The sequence below is a fragment of the Pimephales promelas genome, chromosome 25, assembly GCF_988280905.1.
Source record: "Pimephales promelas chromosome 25, fPimPro1.hap1.1, whole genome shotgun sequence".
In the NCBI taxonomy this organism is placed as follows: Eukaryota; Metazoa; Chordata; class Actinopteri; order Cypriniformes; family Leuciscidae; genus Pimephales; species Pimephales promelas.
Window position 1 is genome coordinate 23824060 of NC_142793.1, and position 16811 is coordinate 23840870.

At 36.4% G+C, this 16811-nt stretch overlaps 1 protein-coding gene across 2 annotated transcripts in view; it reads left to right on the top strand.

Annotated features, from left to right (window-relative positions):
• Positions 1-757: 757 nt before the first annotated feature.
• prtgb (protogenin homolog b (Gallus gallus)) overlaps positions 758-16811 on the top strand; it is a 28099-nt gene continuing 12045 nt past the window's right edge. For both annotated transcript variants that reach the window (XM_089127685.1, XM_089127686.1), the window contains exons 1-10: positions 758-1029; positions 1898-2185; positions 6674-6815; positions 7613-7746; positions 7829-8125; positions 10452-10611; positions 11503-11750; positions 12067-12231; positions 13130-13444; positions 14528-14713. In XM_089127685.1, coding sequence (XP_088983811.1) covers positions 963-1029; positions 1898-2185; positions 6674-6815; positions 7613-7746; positions 7829-8125; positions 10452-10611; positions 11503-11750; positions 12067-12231; positions 13130-13444; positions 14528-14713 — 2002 coding nt within the window. In that variant the 5' untranslated portion in view covers positions 758-962. The remainder of the gene's footprint in view (positions 1030-1897; positions 2186-6673; positions 6816-7612; positions 7747-7828; positions 8126-10451; positions 10612-11502; positions 11751-12066; positions 12232-13129; positions 13445-14527; positions 14714-16811) is intronic.

Below are 16811 nucleotides of genomic sequence, written 5' to 3' on the forward strand. Positions count from 1 at the left end.
GGCGCTCACACTCCCGCACGCACACACACCAGTGCAAATATAATTTTTCAGCATAACTTGTGTTCTCTTTCTGTGCTGAGAAGGATCAAACCCTGGACTGTGATTTATATGTGATCAATCAGTGTTCCCTGATCAATAACTGATTAACCTGAGCACACACACGTGCTGAGGTTTGCCTTTATCTGCAGACTTTTGATGGCAGAGTGATTAATAAGGCACATATTAAAATCGTAAATGTATATTCAGAGATTCAAAAAATGATTTGATTTGTACTGGAAAGCAAGAATAAAACTGTGGAAGAAGATTTACGCCTGTTAGACTGAGGAAAACAACTATTCAGTGGCAAGAAATATCGAATTAAATGTAAAATGTTGAAGTAGAAATAGACTGAAAACGTCCTCCGATGATATTTGTTTTATTTACAACTAAGATAAATCTGCAGTCCTGTTGATTTGAAAGCAGTAAACGAGCCTGTCCTCTCTCTCTCTCTCTCTCTCTCTCTCTCTCTCTCTCTGTGTGTGTGTGTGTGTGTGTGTAGATCGGCTCTCTGATCAATAACTGCATTCAATGCGCACACACTCTCACACAAACACTCATAAAAATACAAAAAAAAATACTCCACAAATATACTCACTTTTCAACTCATTTATACATGTTACTACATATTTCCACTATTTTTTCCTTATATTTTATATCTAATAGATTGACACATTTGACATATAACTTTTGATTTTATTCTGATTCATCGCGACTCTGTTGGACAAAATGACAAATGAAATCAGATCATAATTACAAGAGGACCTCATGAATATGTAAGACACGCCGGAGTCACGTGTTCACGAGGGGCGGGAGCGAGCGCGAGAACGAGCTTCAGTCAGTCAGTGTTCGGTTCTCTGGAGAGTCATGACGCGCTCCGGTCGCGCGCTGGTTTTACGCACGGAATGATTGGGAATTATCGATAAATGGGGTCCGTGAAATGGAAAACACATCAGCGTTTGCTGATTTTACTCTGGGTTTTATCGTTTTCAGGTAAGAGATGTTTTATTCACTCATATGTTGACAGGAATCTCGTGCGTAAAGGCTGAAGGTCTCCAAGTTGAGAACGAAAGATGCTGAAGGCAGATCATCTGAGGAGACCGCTGAACAACTCCTAAACCTGATCTGTATAACATCTCTAAACCATTTTAGGTTATTGATAGATTGTTTAGTTGGGAAATGATCTGTTGAGTGAATGTCTGATCAGAAGTGCTGCTCGTGAATTCACTCATTTCGAAACCTACAAATAATTAAAAAAAAAAAAAAAAAAAAAACATAGTTATTATGGTTTTTGCTACTCTAACCAGTCTAGGTAAAACTGTAATCAATACGCCAAATAAAAACACGGCTACTACACTTTTACTAGGCCTATAATAAAAGTAGTGAAACCATAGTAACCACAAATTATCCATGGTTTTGCTACAGTTTAACTATGATATTCGTGATAAAAAAATAGTAATGTTTCTTTTCATCAGCTGTTTAATTTAGATAACCTTGAAAGACTGAAATGGCTTTTAAAGATATGACCATTGCAGTGGATCTCTAACTTATGACTGACCCAATCTGACTATATAAAGATTCAGCAACAACAACATTTGATTTTAAGGCTTCTGAACACACCTACACGTGGCTTAATTGAACGTTTTATTGTGTGAAAACCCCAAAGTCGTGAATATTAGAATAAATGCATCAATGTCCAGCGAACGCACTGATTCTTCTCGCTCAGTTCACTGTGACTAAGTGGATTACCCTCATTCAAGTCTTGATTTGCTTGAATCGTAATTTGAACTGTGTAAGCTTGACCAATGTGTTGTTGGTGTTGCCCAAATGCCAATGTTTAATGCCATCTGATCATCTCCAGGGGTTTTGAGCTTCAGTGAGCTGTCTTTCACCGTCCAGCCGCAGGACGTGTCTGCGGCCCGAGGTCAGCTCGTGATACTGGACTGTCAGGCTCAGGGCGAGTCTCCGATCGCTGTGCGGTGGAGGACAGACGGGGTCCAGCTCCAGGAGAGCGTCCGCGTGCGAGTCCTGTCCAACGGGTCGCTGTGCATCTCCAGTGTGAGGAGTTCAGACGAGGGCTTCTACCAGTGCCTCGTGCAGAACACGTACGGAGCCATCCTGAGCCAAAGAGCCAGCCTTACAGTCTCAGGTATGGAGCAAATGTTGAAGAAGTTAAGTGTGTATCGTCTGGGCCGCGAGTTTTTTAAAAGAGCATTTGTCCCAAATAAAGACAAATCGGTTGTTTTAAATCACACATCCTGGTATTTTTGTTTCAAATCAAAGTAAAACTTTTTGAGGCCTTTATCTGGGCCTTATACATTTGAATTAGAAATGAGTTGCGGTAGTGATTCAATGATGGTCATGCGATGAAAATGTATAATTTAATGACATAACATTTTATAAATTACGTATTTTTCAAAAATCAATTAAGAAAATTTTATATGTCAGCATTTGAATTGTAAATGAGTTGTGGTAGTGATTCAACGACTATTATGTAATGAGGCGACTATATTAAAATAATATACGTAATAGATAGGAAAAATATTAAATAATCATAGTTAAGGCTCAGTAAATGAGCTCTCAAGATGTGCTCTGAAATATCCAAAAAAAAAAATCTTACGTAATATTCCATAATATACATTTTTCTCCCGAAATCAATGTAGAAAATGTTCTACTTCTGGGCCTTTTATAGCATGTAAAGCATTTGAATTGTAAATGAGTTGCGGTAGTGACCTACGATTGTTAAAGGACAACTCCTGCGCAAAACGAACCTTTGGTCTAATTACACATTGGCACCTAGTCGACCGTTCTCTGAGATTTGTTTTCATGATAATCGAATGTAAAGAGTTTTATACCCGTATAACGCTAGTATAATGGGCATAGAGTAAATAAAAAGAAAAATCGCTAGTTTATACCACTAACAAGGCTCAAAACAGCCCCACACTAACACAGTAACATAATGAGGGTCCTTAGATGCAAAACGAAGCATTGAGAACTTTGTAAGAGTACTGACCGTTTAATAAGAAGATACTTTATCAAGACAGTGCACTTCGCGTGCAGAACGCCGTTCATACAGTTAGGCTCACTTGGTTGGCACGTTGTTCGTGGTTCAACTTATCGAGACTGTTTTCCAAAGATGTAAGCGATTCTTTATAAAGTATCTTTTTATTAAACACTCTGTACACTTACAAAGTTCTCAAAGCTTCGTTTTGCATGTAGGGACCCTCATTATGTTACTTTGAGCCTTGTTAGTGGAATTAACTAGCAATTTCTCTTTACTTATTATTTTCCCCCATATACACTAAACAGTTTTTAGAGATAAAACTCTTTACATTTGATTAAAAAGAAAACAAATCCCTGAGATGTGTTATTAGACCAAAGGTTAGTTTTGCGCCGGAGTGATGTTTCTGTCACTGAAAGTTTTGATCTGTTATAAGGGCCAGAATATGAATGAGCTTCAGTATTAGCGCACGCCAGCATTGCTGCGGCTCCAGGGCCATTGTTGCGCTCAGGAATCTGGCCAAGGCTATTCGCCGCCGCTTTTGTCCGGCGCGGCCCCGGCTGGCCTCTGGCCCGGGAGAACACACACGTTTGTTCGGCCATGGACCCGTGGACAGAGAAACAGCTGTGCCTATTGAACTCGCTCAGCCCTGACCTTCACAAAGAGACACGGCTCACTGCTGTTCCAGGATCAGGGATAACACACCTCACTCCTGAATCGGTTATTTGTAGTGATAGACTTAAATAATCAGACATTGTTATGTTGAATTCATCAGCATCAACTGGTAAATATAACATAATATTCTGATATTCAAGTATATATTTGATGTATAATAATATCTGATATATATATTATTAAAAGAGCTCTATTTCAACTATACATAATATATGAAATATTTTTATTTTAGCTGTCTCATCATTACACAACAATCGTTGAATCACTACCGCAACTCATTTCCAAGTATTTCCATGTATGTTAAATAAAATAAAACATGCTCATTATATAGATTAGGCTACTATTGCAGTTAGCTGATGTTAGATATGATTATTAGATATTTTTTAATTATTAGATGTGCTAATATACTGACCAATAAGATTAATTTTTTTGCATTTATTTTTATTATACATTTAGCGTCCGAAGCGACGCACAAAGCAAGCGAGCAAAGATTTGATTTTATTATTTCAAGTTTTTAAGTGTTCACATTTTGAAATGTGATGATTGTTATTATCGCCAGCTTAAACTAGTAATTATTCATTGAATTTAATTTAATTAGATATTGCTGTTTGCATTAGTTGTTGAAAACCCCATTTTTATTTTGGTCAACCATTAAAAATGAATAAGTCAGTATCTTAAGGGTTAAGGGAGCTGGAGCATCGGGAGGGGTGTGTTGGTCCGTCCAGAGGTCAGAGGTCACAGGGGTTGTGGGACTGGCTTTATCCTCCTGCTGTCCTCATCCAGCCTGACTGATGCTTTTGGCTCATTCACAAGCGCTGGTCTTTAGAGTTGTTTTGTTAGAGCCGTCAGGGTGTGTGTGTGTGTGTGTGTGTGTGTTTAAAGCTCAAGCAGAAGAACAGTGGAAACTGTGGATCTTTTCAAGGCACAGCTGGAGAATTGTTCATTTCTTAATTGTTCTGCAGTGGTTTCTCATACTCATTTAAACATCAAGATGAAACTCTCATATTGGTTTGTGAAAATAACAATTTGCCAGGAAAAACTCTTATAATTAATAGCAAATTCTCCCTATTGAAATGCACATATATGCTTTATAATTAGGCTTACTGAAATAATGTCAAATAAGCTTATTTAGAATTTTATTGAGCAATTTTTAAAATATTGGTATAAAATATTGGCAGGTTTACTGCTATTGATCCGTATAGTTGTTACTCATTTTACATGGTTTCATCTCAGTCACACACTTTATTAGTTTTTATATGGGTGTAAATTAATTATTGTGTTCATTAGCAAGGTTCTTCATTAGAATCCTTGTATAAATGACATAAAATCACTGACGGTTTTCCATCCAGAATACATTTAATCTCTGACTGAAACTGGGTGGACAGATGGACTTGACTGACCTCTGACCTCTGGTGGGAAACCTTTGTCCTGTTTGACTAGGCATTGATCTGGCCTTTACAACCCGGCTGACTGGACACACACACACACACACACTCTCACTCTCTTTCTCTCCCTCTCACACACACTCCACACAAACACACACACTATACTGACACAAATAACTACTATGTAATTTGTTTTACTATGGCAGTACCATTATATTTTTTGAACTTTTTCGTTTCATGTTAATCTATTGGTATATGAATATTATAATCATGTGGTATGAGGATATACTCAGTTATTTTCCTAAAATAACATTGACTTTTTGAAGATTTTGATCAGATTTCTCCACTTTCTCTCCGAACAGTAACAGCTGTGTAACCAGTTTAGCTCAGTGTCTATAGATAAGATCTTAAAAGCAATATTGAGAACCAGTGTTTGTCTATATGATAGTGTGTGTGTGTATATTCAAGTTAACACAATAATAGAAACTGAAACCAGTACTGGCTTCAAGGATTGCAACGTTCTCTCAAAGTTATGAACAAAGTAACATTCTTCCAGTTACGTCAAAGCGTTCGTTCACAGTTCGTTCACTTTGTGTGTCTGCTCTTTAATAATGATCTCAGAACATTTGCACAAAAATATTAACTATACATCATTCATGGAACTTTTTTTTTCTGAAACATTTTAGTTGTACGTTCAGCTAACGTTTTTTAAATGTCACAACTGGTTTCGGAATGTTCAGAGAACATTCAAATGTAACAATTCCACAATGTTTCCAAAATGGAATGTTCGCTTAACGTTCGTATAACATGTTGAAAACGCTTTAAAAACTGGACATTTTGAACATAAAGTTTTCACAGCTAACGTTAGCAATGCGTTTGGTTATCTGACTGTCAGTTAGTGATAATTAAGCTTCACATGTAAATAAACCCCGTCGACCGCATCGAACACGAGTGACAGGGATTTATCAGGAGATGAACTATCATTGATCGCCTTTAGAGGATTTTTGGCTGGACTCAGCAGGAACAAGAGGGGGAGGGAACACAACACAGTGGCTTGTGGGTAAAATTAGGGGCTGGTCTTTATGTTATTGTTTTGAAAAAGACCTGCTCTTATAGGGCCGTTTGTAAAAATGGTAAAGAAAGATTGTTAATGTTATATCTCCTTTTGGGTGTGATATTTTGATGCTCATTTCATTGATTCAGGTGTGAAAAACCTGATATATTTCTTAAATGACTGTGCTGGTTATTTAGTTTATTTGCTGCATTATAAGCCTGTTCATTGCCTTCAGTAACAAGCATATATTGACACTCAGAGTCATTTCACATGGACGCATCATTGATTCACTCTGATCTATAAAGAGTCATCATTCACTGTCATTAGCCGATTGATTCATTGATTAGAGCAGCTGTTTATTATTGGCTGCTGTGCACTCTGGCCTTTAACAGACAACCAATCACTGTTGAGATCAGAAACGGGCTCGGTCTGAGTGCTTTACGCTTTATATAAATACACCAGCTGAACCGATTTGATCTTGTGTCTGACTTCGTGCCCTGAGATTCTCTCTGTCTTTCACAGATGTCTTGCTGTTTGTGAGCCACCCTGTCCCAGTGCAGGTTACGCTGGGCTCGATGGCCAGATTCTCCTGCGCTGTCAGCGGGTCACCAACGCTCATCCGCTGGGAACGCAACCAAAGATCTCTACCTCTGGATTCAGACAGGTGCGCAATTAACCAACAACACAACAGGATCTTTCTCAATATTAATATGAAATATTTCATATTAATACTAGCCCGTTAAGCATCATTATTTCAATAGAAGGAACTTTAGGTATCATTCGAAATTGAAAGCCGTTTTAAAAATGGACGTTTTGTTACCATGAAAAGGCTACTTTAAAACCATTTACCAGCTCAATTTTTGTGACATCAGCTTCAAATTTGGAACATAACTTGGTTAGACATATGGCTTTGATTCCACCAATTTAAGAGTCCTCATTATTTTGTAACATACACATTTTATACAAAATAAAACTTTTACACCTAAATTTTTTGAAGTGCTTTCACTTCTGCATTAATCCTGTCTTTAAAATTCATGAGCTACACAACCATTTATTTTCACATCTATGGTCAAAAAGGAGAATGACAGTTAAATTAAATTAGGTTTTCTGACAAAAATATTATTTAACATCACTGAATAAACCTAAGTACATTCATTTATACCAACAAAATACATTTTTATGGGTTAAATCAAGTTGAAACTGCACTGATTAAATGTATACCTTGAATGCATTGTAAGTTGCTTTGGATAAAAACATCTGCTAAATGGATAAATGTACATTTTGTACCAGCTAATGACTAAATGAGCAGCTTGGACTGGCAAGCTGGTTAAGCTGGTATAGTTACAGTGTAGCTATATTGTAAGAGTGAAATGTATCGTTCTTAATGTGAATGCTAATATAGTTGAAGACTGAAAGCCCTCGGGTTGAGTTGCTCATTAAACATGTTTGTGTTTGTTTCAGAATCACCGTTTTGCCAAATGGAGTGCTGCATATCCGCGACGTGACAATGAAGGATGTTGGGAATTATCGCTGCTTTGCAACAAACAGGGCCAGTCGAGTCACAAGCCGAGAAGCCGAGCTGTCTATCATCCCAGGTCTGTGTTTAAGTGAGGATGAACAGTGATCATTATCAGAGGAATAAAGAAAGCGTTATAATCTTCTGCGTTCTCTGTCCAGCGTCGGGTCCCAGGCCTCTCATGAAACCACACATCATCGCTGGACCTCAGAACATCAGCGCCGGTCTGCATCAGTCTGTGGTTCTGGAGTGTTTGGCTGAGGGAAACCCTCGGCCGCTGGTGTCCTGGAGCCGGGCCGACTCCAAACCAATAGACGTGTTCGGAGCCAGGGTTCTGGGAAACGGGAACCTGGTTATCTCAGCCGTTAAAGCCCAGCACAGTGGCACGTACCTGTGCCGCGCCACGACACCCGGAACACGCAACTACACCATGGCGGCCGGGAACCTCACCGTACTCGGTAAGAGATGTTTGACGCAACATAAACACTTCACATCAAGAACTATAACTATATCTATATTAACATTCAAACCAAGAACAATACATTTAACGATAATTATATTAGCGTTCACAGCAAGAACGATAACTTTAACGTTAACTATATTAGCATTCACACCTTGAACAATAACTATATTAGCATTCACATTAAGAGTGATAATATTAATGATAACTATATAAGCCTTTACACCAAGAACAATAACTAAATTAGCATTCACATAAAGAACGATATTAACGATAACTAAATTAGCATTCACACCTTGAACAATAACTATATTAGCATTCACATTAAGAACGATAACATTAACGATAACTATTTTAGCATTCACACCAAGAACAAAAACTATATTAGCATTTAAATTAAGAACGATAACATTAACGATAACTATATTAGCATTTACACCAAGAGCGATAACTATAACGATAACTAAATTAGCATTCACATCAAGAGCGATAACTATAACGATAACTAAATTAGCATTCACACCAAGAGCGATAACTATAACGATAACTAAATTAGCATTCACACCAAGAGCGATAACTATAACGATAACTAAATTAGCATTCACATCAAGAGCGATAACTATAACGATAACTAAATTAGCATTCACACCAAGAGCGATAACTATAACGATAACTAAATTAGCATTTACACCAAGAGCGATAACTATAACGATAACTAAATTAGCATTCACACCAAGAGTGATAACTATAACGACAACTAAATTAGCATTTACACCAAGAGTGATAACTATAACGATAACTAAATTAGCATTTACACCAAGAGTGATAACTATAACGATAACTAAATTAGCATTCACATCAAGAGCGATAACTATAACGACAACTAAATTAGCATTTACACCAAGAGTGATAACTATAACGACAACTAAATTAGCATTCACACCAAGAGCGATAACTATAACGATAACTAAATTAGCATTTACACCAAGAGTGATAACTATAACGACAACTAAATTAGCATTTACACCAAGAGCGTTAACTATAACGATAACTAAATTAGCATTCACACCAAGAGTGATAACTATAAGAACAACTAAATTAGCATTTACACCAAGAGCGATAACTATAACGACAACTAAATTAGCATTTACACCAAGAGCGATAACTATAACGATAACTAAATTAGCATTTACACCAAGAGTGATAACTATAACGACAACTAAATTAGCATTCACACCAAGAGCGATAACTATAACGATAACTAAATTAGCATTTACACCAAGAGTGATAACTATAACGACAACTAAATTAGCATTTACACCAAGAGCGATAACTATAACGATAACTAAATTAGCATTTACACCAAGAGCGATAACTATAACGATAACTAAATTAGCATTTACACCAAGAGCGATAACTATAACGATAACTAAATTAGCATTTACACCAAGAGTGATAACTATAACGACAACTAAATTAGCATTCACCTCAAGAGCGATAACTATAACGATAACTAAATTAGCATTCACACCAAGAGTGATAACTATAACGACAACTAAATTAGCATTCACCTCAAGAGCGATAACTATAACGACAACTAAATTAGCATTCACCTCAAGAGCGATAACTATGACGATAACTAAATTAGCATTTACACCAAACGCGATACCTTTAATGATAACTAAATTAGCATTCACACCAAGAGTGATAACTATAACGACAACTAAATTAGCATTCACGTCAAGAGCGATAACTATGACGATAACTAAATTAGCATTTACACCAAACGCGATACCTTTAATGATAACTAAATTAGTGTATACACCAACAGACGATATCATTCTGTTTATTAAAAGCGCACTGCACTTATATTGTGTTATATTAAATGTTTTAAAGCCTCTTTAAAGCAGGATGGATTCTGATTGGCTGTCAATGTTTCTATTGTTCATCAGCCGATTCCAACAAATCATTCCTTTGTCCGTATCGTTTTAGTTCTAGTCAAGTCAAGTCACCTTTATTTATTTATATAGTGCTTTTTACAACACAAGAGTGTTTCAAAGCAGCTTTACAGAGATAACAGGATAATAATGTTAATATCCAGAAGAAAATAGTTTTACAGTCCAGCTTAAGTAACTTCAGTGATGGTTCATTTTTGTTGTAAATAAGTTAATTCAGTTCGTTTATATATATATATCCGTTCTGGAGAAAACCGTGATGTCATCGTCCAGCTCTGTTGAGTTCTCATATAATGGTGTCAATGCAGGGGATCAATAATATTGTTGAATAAAACTTTATAGTTATCATTATTGTTCATTATTTTGCAGTTCCTCCTTCTCTGTTGGAAATCCCGGAGAGTCAGACGCGACCCAGAGCCGGTACGGCCCGGTTCAGCTGCCGGGCTGAAGGCACACCCACGCCACACATCACGTGGTTCAAGAACGGGGAGGTGATCCACTCCAACGGCCGCACCAAGATGTACAACAGGTACTGCTGTGGTCTCTCTCTTTTGTGAAAAATCACCTCTCAGGATCTTTGATTATCAGCTTATTTGTCCATACTCTAGATCATCCTCTGAGAAATGATTAACTATCTCACACTCTCGCTTGAAATCTAAAGGTGACAGAGCCTTTTTGGTCCGAGGCTGTGGAATTCGTTTCCTTAATCTGTTGGGTTAGCTTCTTCTTTACATGTATTCAAGTCAGCTCTTTTCTCTCAGGCTTATTCATAACTGTGGATATGTGAGTCCAAATCTGATATGTAATTTGTACTACGTTTGTTTTTATTGTGTTTTAATGCTGTTTTATGGTGCTATATAAATAAAAGTGACCTTAACCTTGACGCCAGAATTATTAGACTTTTATACTTTCTTTTCGATTTTTTATACTTTATTTTTCAGAGTACTTAGATTTTAATTATGCATTGTATTTTACAACAAGCCGAACATCTTCTGCACACTGCAAATAAATGCTTTTCTTATTCAGTGTTTTCTGTGTTGTTTCCAGTCCAAATATCTAAAAATTCTTACTAAAGTAGGAAAATGCCTTAAGAAATGATATCTTGTTTTCTGGAAAAATATCAAAATTAAGTGAGTTTTTGCTTAAAACAAGAAAAATGATCTGCCAATGGGGTCAGAAAAATAATCTTAATTCAAACAGGAACAATATCATTTTTCTGACCCCATTGGCAGATCATTTTGCTTGTTTTAACTCCATTTTGATTTTTGCTTCAGAAAACCAGACATATCTTATGTCACTTTACTCATTTTGTAAATGCATCTTGATTTAAGAATTTTTAAATATTTGGACTGGAAGCGAGACAAAATTCCAAGTAAAATAGGATGATGTGATGATGTAATGAGCTCTTTCTCTTCGTCAGTAAACTGGTGATAACTCAGATCATCCCGGAAGACGACGCCTTTTACCAGTGCCAGGCGGAGAACTCCCAAGGCTCGGTTATGTCGACGTCCCGTCTCATCGTGGTTCTGTCGGAGGACCGTCCCAGCGCTCCGCGAAACATCCACGCGGAAACCATCTCCAGCTCGGCCATCTTACTGGCGTGGGAGAGACCCCAGTACAACGCGGATAAAGTCATCGCTTACTCCATACACTACATGAAGTCAGAGGGTGAGCGTGTGAATGAAGCATATTACTGCTATTGCTGTCTTTCGTCCAGATGTTGCCACTTAAAATCAGACTGAAATTAAATAAATTTTCTAAATGGATGTTATAGATGTGAACAGTTCATCCGTGCATGTGTTTTTGTGACCTTGTAATGTTTATACAAAATATATGGAAGCTTGTTTCTGATTGGGTCTGTGAAAGCGCTATATAAATGCAGTCCATTTACCAGGTTATAGACCTGGTCTTCAAATCACGTCAAATATCGAAACCTTCTGAAATCAAGATGCATTTACTTGAGAACATCTTATTGTACACTCAGGTCTGAACAACGAGGAATATCAGGCCGTGATCGGCAACGACACGACAAGCCACATCGTGGACGATCTGGAGCCGGCGCGAAACTACACGTTTTATATTGTGGCTTACATGCCGATGGGCGCCAGCCGCATGTCGGAGCAGGTCACGCAGCACACGCTGGAGGACGGTGAGTCCACGCAGTAGGCCCACAATGCACTGCAGCTGCCAATGTACAACATGATATAAGCTGAAAATCATTTTAAAAAATCAGGAAAAAAAATAATAGCTGCGGCAACAAAATAATTATTGGGATTCACTGATGAGTAGGCGTCACATGCAATTTGGCTGTCTATGTAGTAGAAAAGCTTAAAATTAATAAATGAAATCAGAGCTACATAGACAAATATATGGAAGCTTGCTTTTTGTTCTTTTTTGAAAAAATAAAATAAAAAGGTAATTGCGACTTTTTTGTCTCACAATTCTAAATTTTTTTCATGCAAGTCTAAGAAAAAGGTCAGAATTGTGAGGTATAAATTTGCAATAGCAAGAAAAAAAGGGGAAAAAAATGTGAGATAAAGTGTACCAATTGCTTTTATTTATTTTTTTGTTTTTCAAATCAGAATTCCTTTTTTGTAAACTCAGATTCCGAGAAGAAAAGTAAAAAAATGCAAGTGTACATTTTAGAACTCTGAGGGAAAAAAAGTCAGAATTGTGAGATAGTTTGAAGTTTGAATTACTTTTTTCATTTTTTAATTCCGTTTTTCTAAAACTCAGAATTCCGTTTTTTTTTTTAAATTCAGAATTCCGTTTTTTTTAAACTCAGTATTCCGTTTTTTAACCCAGAATTTCGTTTTTTATTTACTCAGAATTCTGTTTTTTTTTTAACTCAGAATTCCGTTTTTTAAATCTCCGATTTTTTTTTTTCAAATCTTTCTTTTTTTTTTTTTATTTAAAAAATAAATTCCCAGTGTTTGGAAATCAGGATATTTAACCTAACTTTACTGTAGTTGACACGTAGTTACTGTAGTTGACTAACAGTAGTCAAATCTTTCCCATGAAGTGTTTATCTCTCTGTTTGTCCCTAGTGCCCCTCCGTACCCCTGAGCTGAGCCTGACGAGTCGCAGTCCAACAGATATCCTGGTGTCCTGGCAGCCTCTCTCCCCAAAACTGAGCCGAGGGCGTGTGTCTGCGTACCGTCTGTCCCACCGCACGGCCTCAGACGACTCGCTCACCTCCGTGGAGCTGCCGGTCCCGGGCCAGAACTGCACCCAGTTCCTCCTGCAGGGTCTGCAGCCCGACACCATCTACCTGATCCGCATGTCCGTCTCGACCCGCGTGGGCTGGAGCCAGCCGTCCGCCTGGAGCTCGCATCGCACGCCCAAAACATCCAGCGCCACAGGTGAGAGCAGTTTGACCCAGCACTATCGCTTTCTCTCTTGTTTTATTTGTTTTTTGCACTGTACTAAGTGGATCAAAAAAGTTCAAAATTCATGTATTTGAGTGTTTTATTTTATTCAAACTAAATCCTGTCATCCAGCATCTCCTCCCTTCCTCTTTCATCCTCGTCCTTCTTTAGTAAATCCATCTTGATTTAAGAATTTTTTGCCATTTGGACTGGAAACAAGAAATAATTTCTGAGTAAGAAAAGCCTGACTTTGACCCATACTCATCTGTTCTGTGTTTGGTTCTGGAAGCGCAGTGTTTTCTGGAATTACTCGGGAAGCGCTGTGTAATAAATTATGAAAAATGTCTTCAGTGGCAGGGAAAGAGTTAATAGCATCCTTTATCTTTTGTTTGGAGAACATTTTAAGGTAACCCTTTACAATAAGGTTCATTAGTTAACGTTAGGTAATGCATGAACTAACCATGAGGAATGCGATGCTATAAGATATCATGTCTTGTTTTATAGGGGGAAAAATCTAAATGAAGTGAGTTTTTGCTTAAAAGAGGAAAACTTATCTGCTATAGTTCAAATTAATTAATTCAAACAGAAACAATATTATTTTTTTAATAAAACAAGACTTAATATCGTATAGCATTTTACTCATCTAGTACATGCATCTTGATTGAAGAATTTGTAGATATTTGGACTGGGAGCAAGACATAAATACTAAGTAAGTAAAGCATTTTTTGACTGGCTTTGTTCCGGCATTTATGTTGTTACTCGATGACCTTTGACCCCGGCTGTCAGTTTGGGGTCGTAAAGGGAACGCTTCAGGCAACCTGAAGAATAGTCTGTTTTCTGCTGGATATTTGCTCTAATTCTAATAGTTTTTAAATGGAAATGATTTTTTTTTTTTTTATCGTTAACTCCATTAAAAATAAAGCTTTTCTCTGCTGTTATTAGTGCAATTTGCACGAAAAGCATTATTATTACCATAGACTTGGCAAAAACATCATAGAGCTCTGTTAATGTTGTGCAGAAAGTGTGTTTATGTCTGTATTTTGTGCATAAGTTGATGTAATGTGTTTCTGTCCTCAGTGCCTCCCGCCCCAAACCTTGAGCTTGAGCCCCTGAACTGCACATCCGTGGCAGTCCGCTGGCATCCGACTCCCAGTGACTCGGTCATCCAGGGATTCAAGCTCGTTTTCCACCCAGACGGCCAATCAGAGGGCTCCGTTCTGCAGCTGCCCCCCCAACAGCACGAGCACAGCATCACTGGCCTCAGTGAGTCACGCACACACACTTATCTGGGAAACTTACTTACTTACTTACTTACAAACTTTTCTTAGACAATTTCCAATTTCTAATGCACATGAAAAAAAAATACACTTTTGCCTAATTTTGAGTAGAAAAAAAAACTAAATTCACTTAAAACTAATGAGTCATTTGTTCATGGAAATCATAAACAAATAGATAGAAATGTTTTAACTGAGATGAAAATAGATTAAAAAAATTTCTTAACACTTTTTTTTTAAAAATGTGAAATAAATCTTTATTCAATGCAACAACAAAGAAAACACACTTTTTATTTAATTTTAGGTAGCCTGTAACTAAATATATATATATATATATATATATATATATATATATATATAAACTTTAACACTTAATATTTTTAAAGCATATTTGTGAGCATTTTACCTTTCTAATTTTTACTGGGGGGAAAAAAAAAAACATTTTAAAATTTTCTTAGGAAATTTATTATTTTTTAAAATGTGAAATACATCTTTATTCAATGCAAAAAACAACAACAACAACACTTTTGCTTAATTTGAGGTAGTCTGCATATTTAAAAAAAACTCAATTCACCTGTATGAGTAATTTGATTAGGATTTCAATAGAGAACATTTTGATTTTTTTTTTTACTTTGATATTCCTAGATATATTTTTCATATTATGCTTAATGTAAAGTGTATTTTGCCTAATTTTAAGTAGCCTGCAACTAATATCAAAAGCATTTATGCAGGTCACTAATTAATTCTAATCTAAATTAACTTCGTAAAACAACGAGATAATCTAAAACGAGGAATCTACCTTTATATTTCTCTGAAAATGCGCAAGTCAAGGTTTTTTCCAGTAATTACCTTCTTGTGTTCGGACTTATGCACGGTCGTCCTGTTCGCCGCATCCAGGGCTTTGTTCGTGTCACGTGATATCCCCTCAGGGTCAAAGGTCACACCCCAGATGTCCCCTTCCAGTTTTCCCATGGTTCTCCTCTGCTTCTCTGCCTATTGTGCCTGGGTTTAAGGTCGGGCAAAAGCCTGTGAGAGCCAATCCCCCCGTCACCTCTACAGCTGGACACTCGAGCGTAAACAAAGGATTCTGGGATTGAACTGGGCTGAAGTGACCCGAGAGCAAAGAAATTGTGGGCTTTTTAGAGTCGATGCAAATTTAAGTTCAATGTCCTGATGGAGTGAATTCTGTTTGAATTGGTTAGGGTTTTGCTTAACTAATAAATAATAATAATTTTTTATTTAAATAACACCTTTCTATATACTTATAAAGCTCAAGATTGCTTTACAAGAAATGGAAAGCAATCAAAAAACAAAACAATGAATATAAAACCGCATTACAAGATAAAAGACCAGAACTACAGCAACAGGACAGAACAGGGACGCAGGGATACACGTATATTAAACAAAACAACAACATTATAGAGTTAGAGATCAGAAACTTTAGTGAAATAAGGCCTGAAAGTGTGGGATTTTTAGACTAAATGGACTATTAAAACTTCACTTTTAAATTTAAATAAATTTGAGAATTTTAAATAGGATTTTCATATTTCTTTCTAATTTTTACCGGGAAAATGCATCGTTTAATTTTCCTAGAAAATGTATACTATTTAAAGAGAAAGTCAATCTTAATTAACTTTTTTAAAGAAAATTAGTAGATTTGGATATCCATATAGATAGAAATGTTTTACCTTTCTATTTTCTTCTGGGAAATAGATAAAAAAAAATTCTAGTTTTTGAAAAGGAAAATAATTCTTAATTCATTAACTTAATTCACGTGAGTTACTTTAAACGTAGATACAAATGTTAAACCTTTCTCATTTTTTAATGGTAAATAAATACATTTTCTTAGAATTATTTCTTAGAATTATAACTAGAATTATATGTCTTAATTTTTATTTTATTTTTTAAAAGCTTATTAATTAACTGTATTAGTGATTTCTTTATAAATAGATTTTTTCCTTTCTAATTTTTTACTGATGGAAAACATCATTTGGAATGAAATTTAACCTTTTTGTTTTTTAGAATGAAATTTTGTTTTTCAGTTTCCTCAAAGTTTGAGGATCTACACAACTCGATCTCTAGGCCTG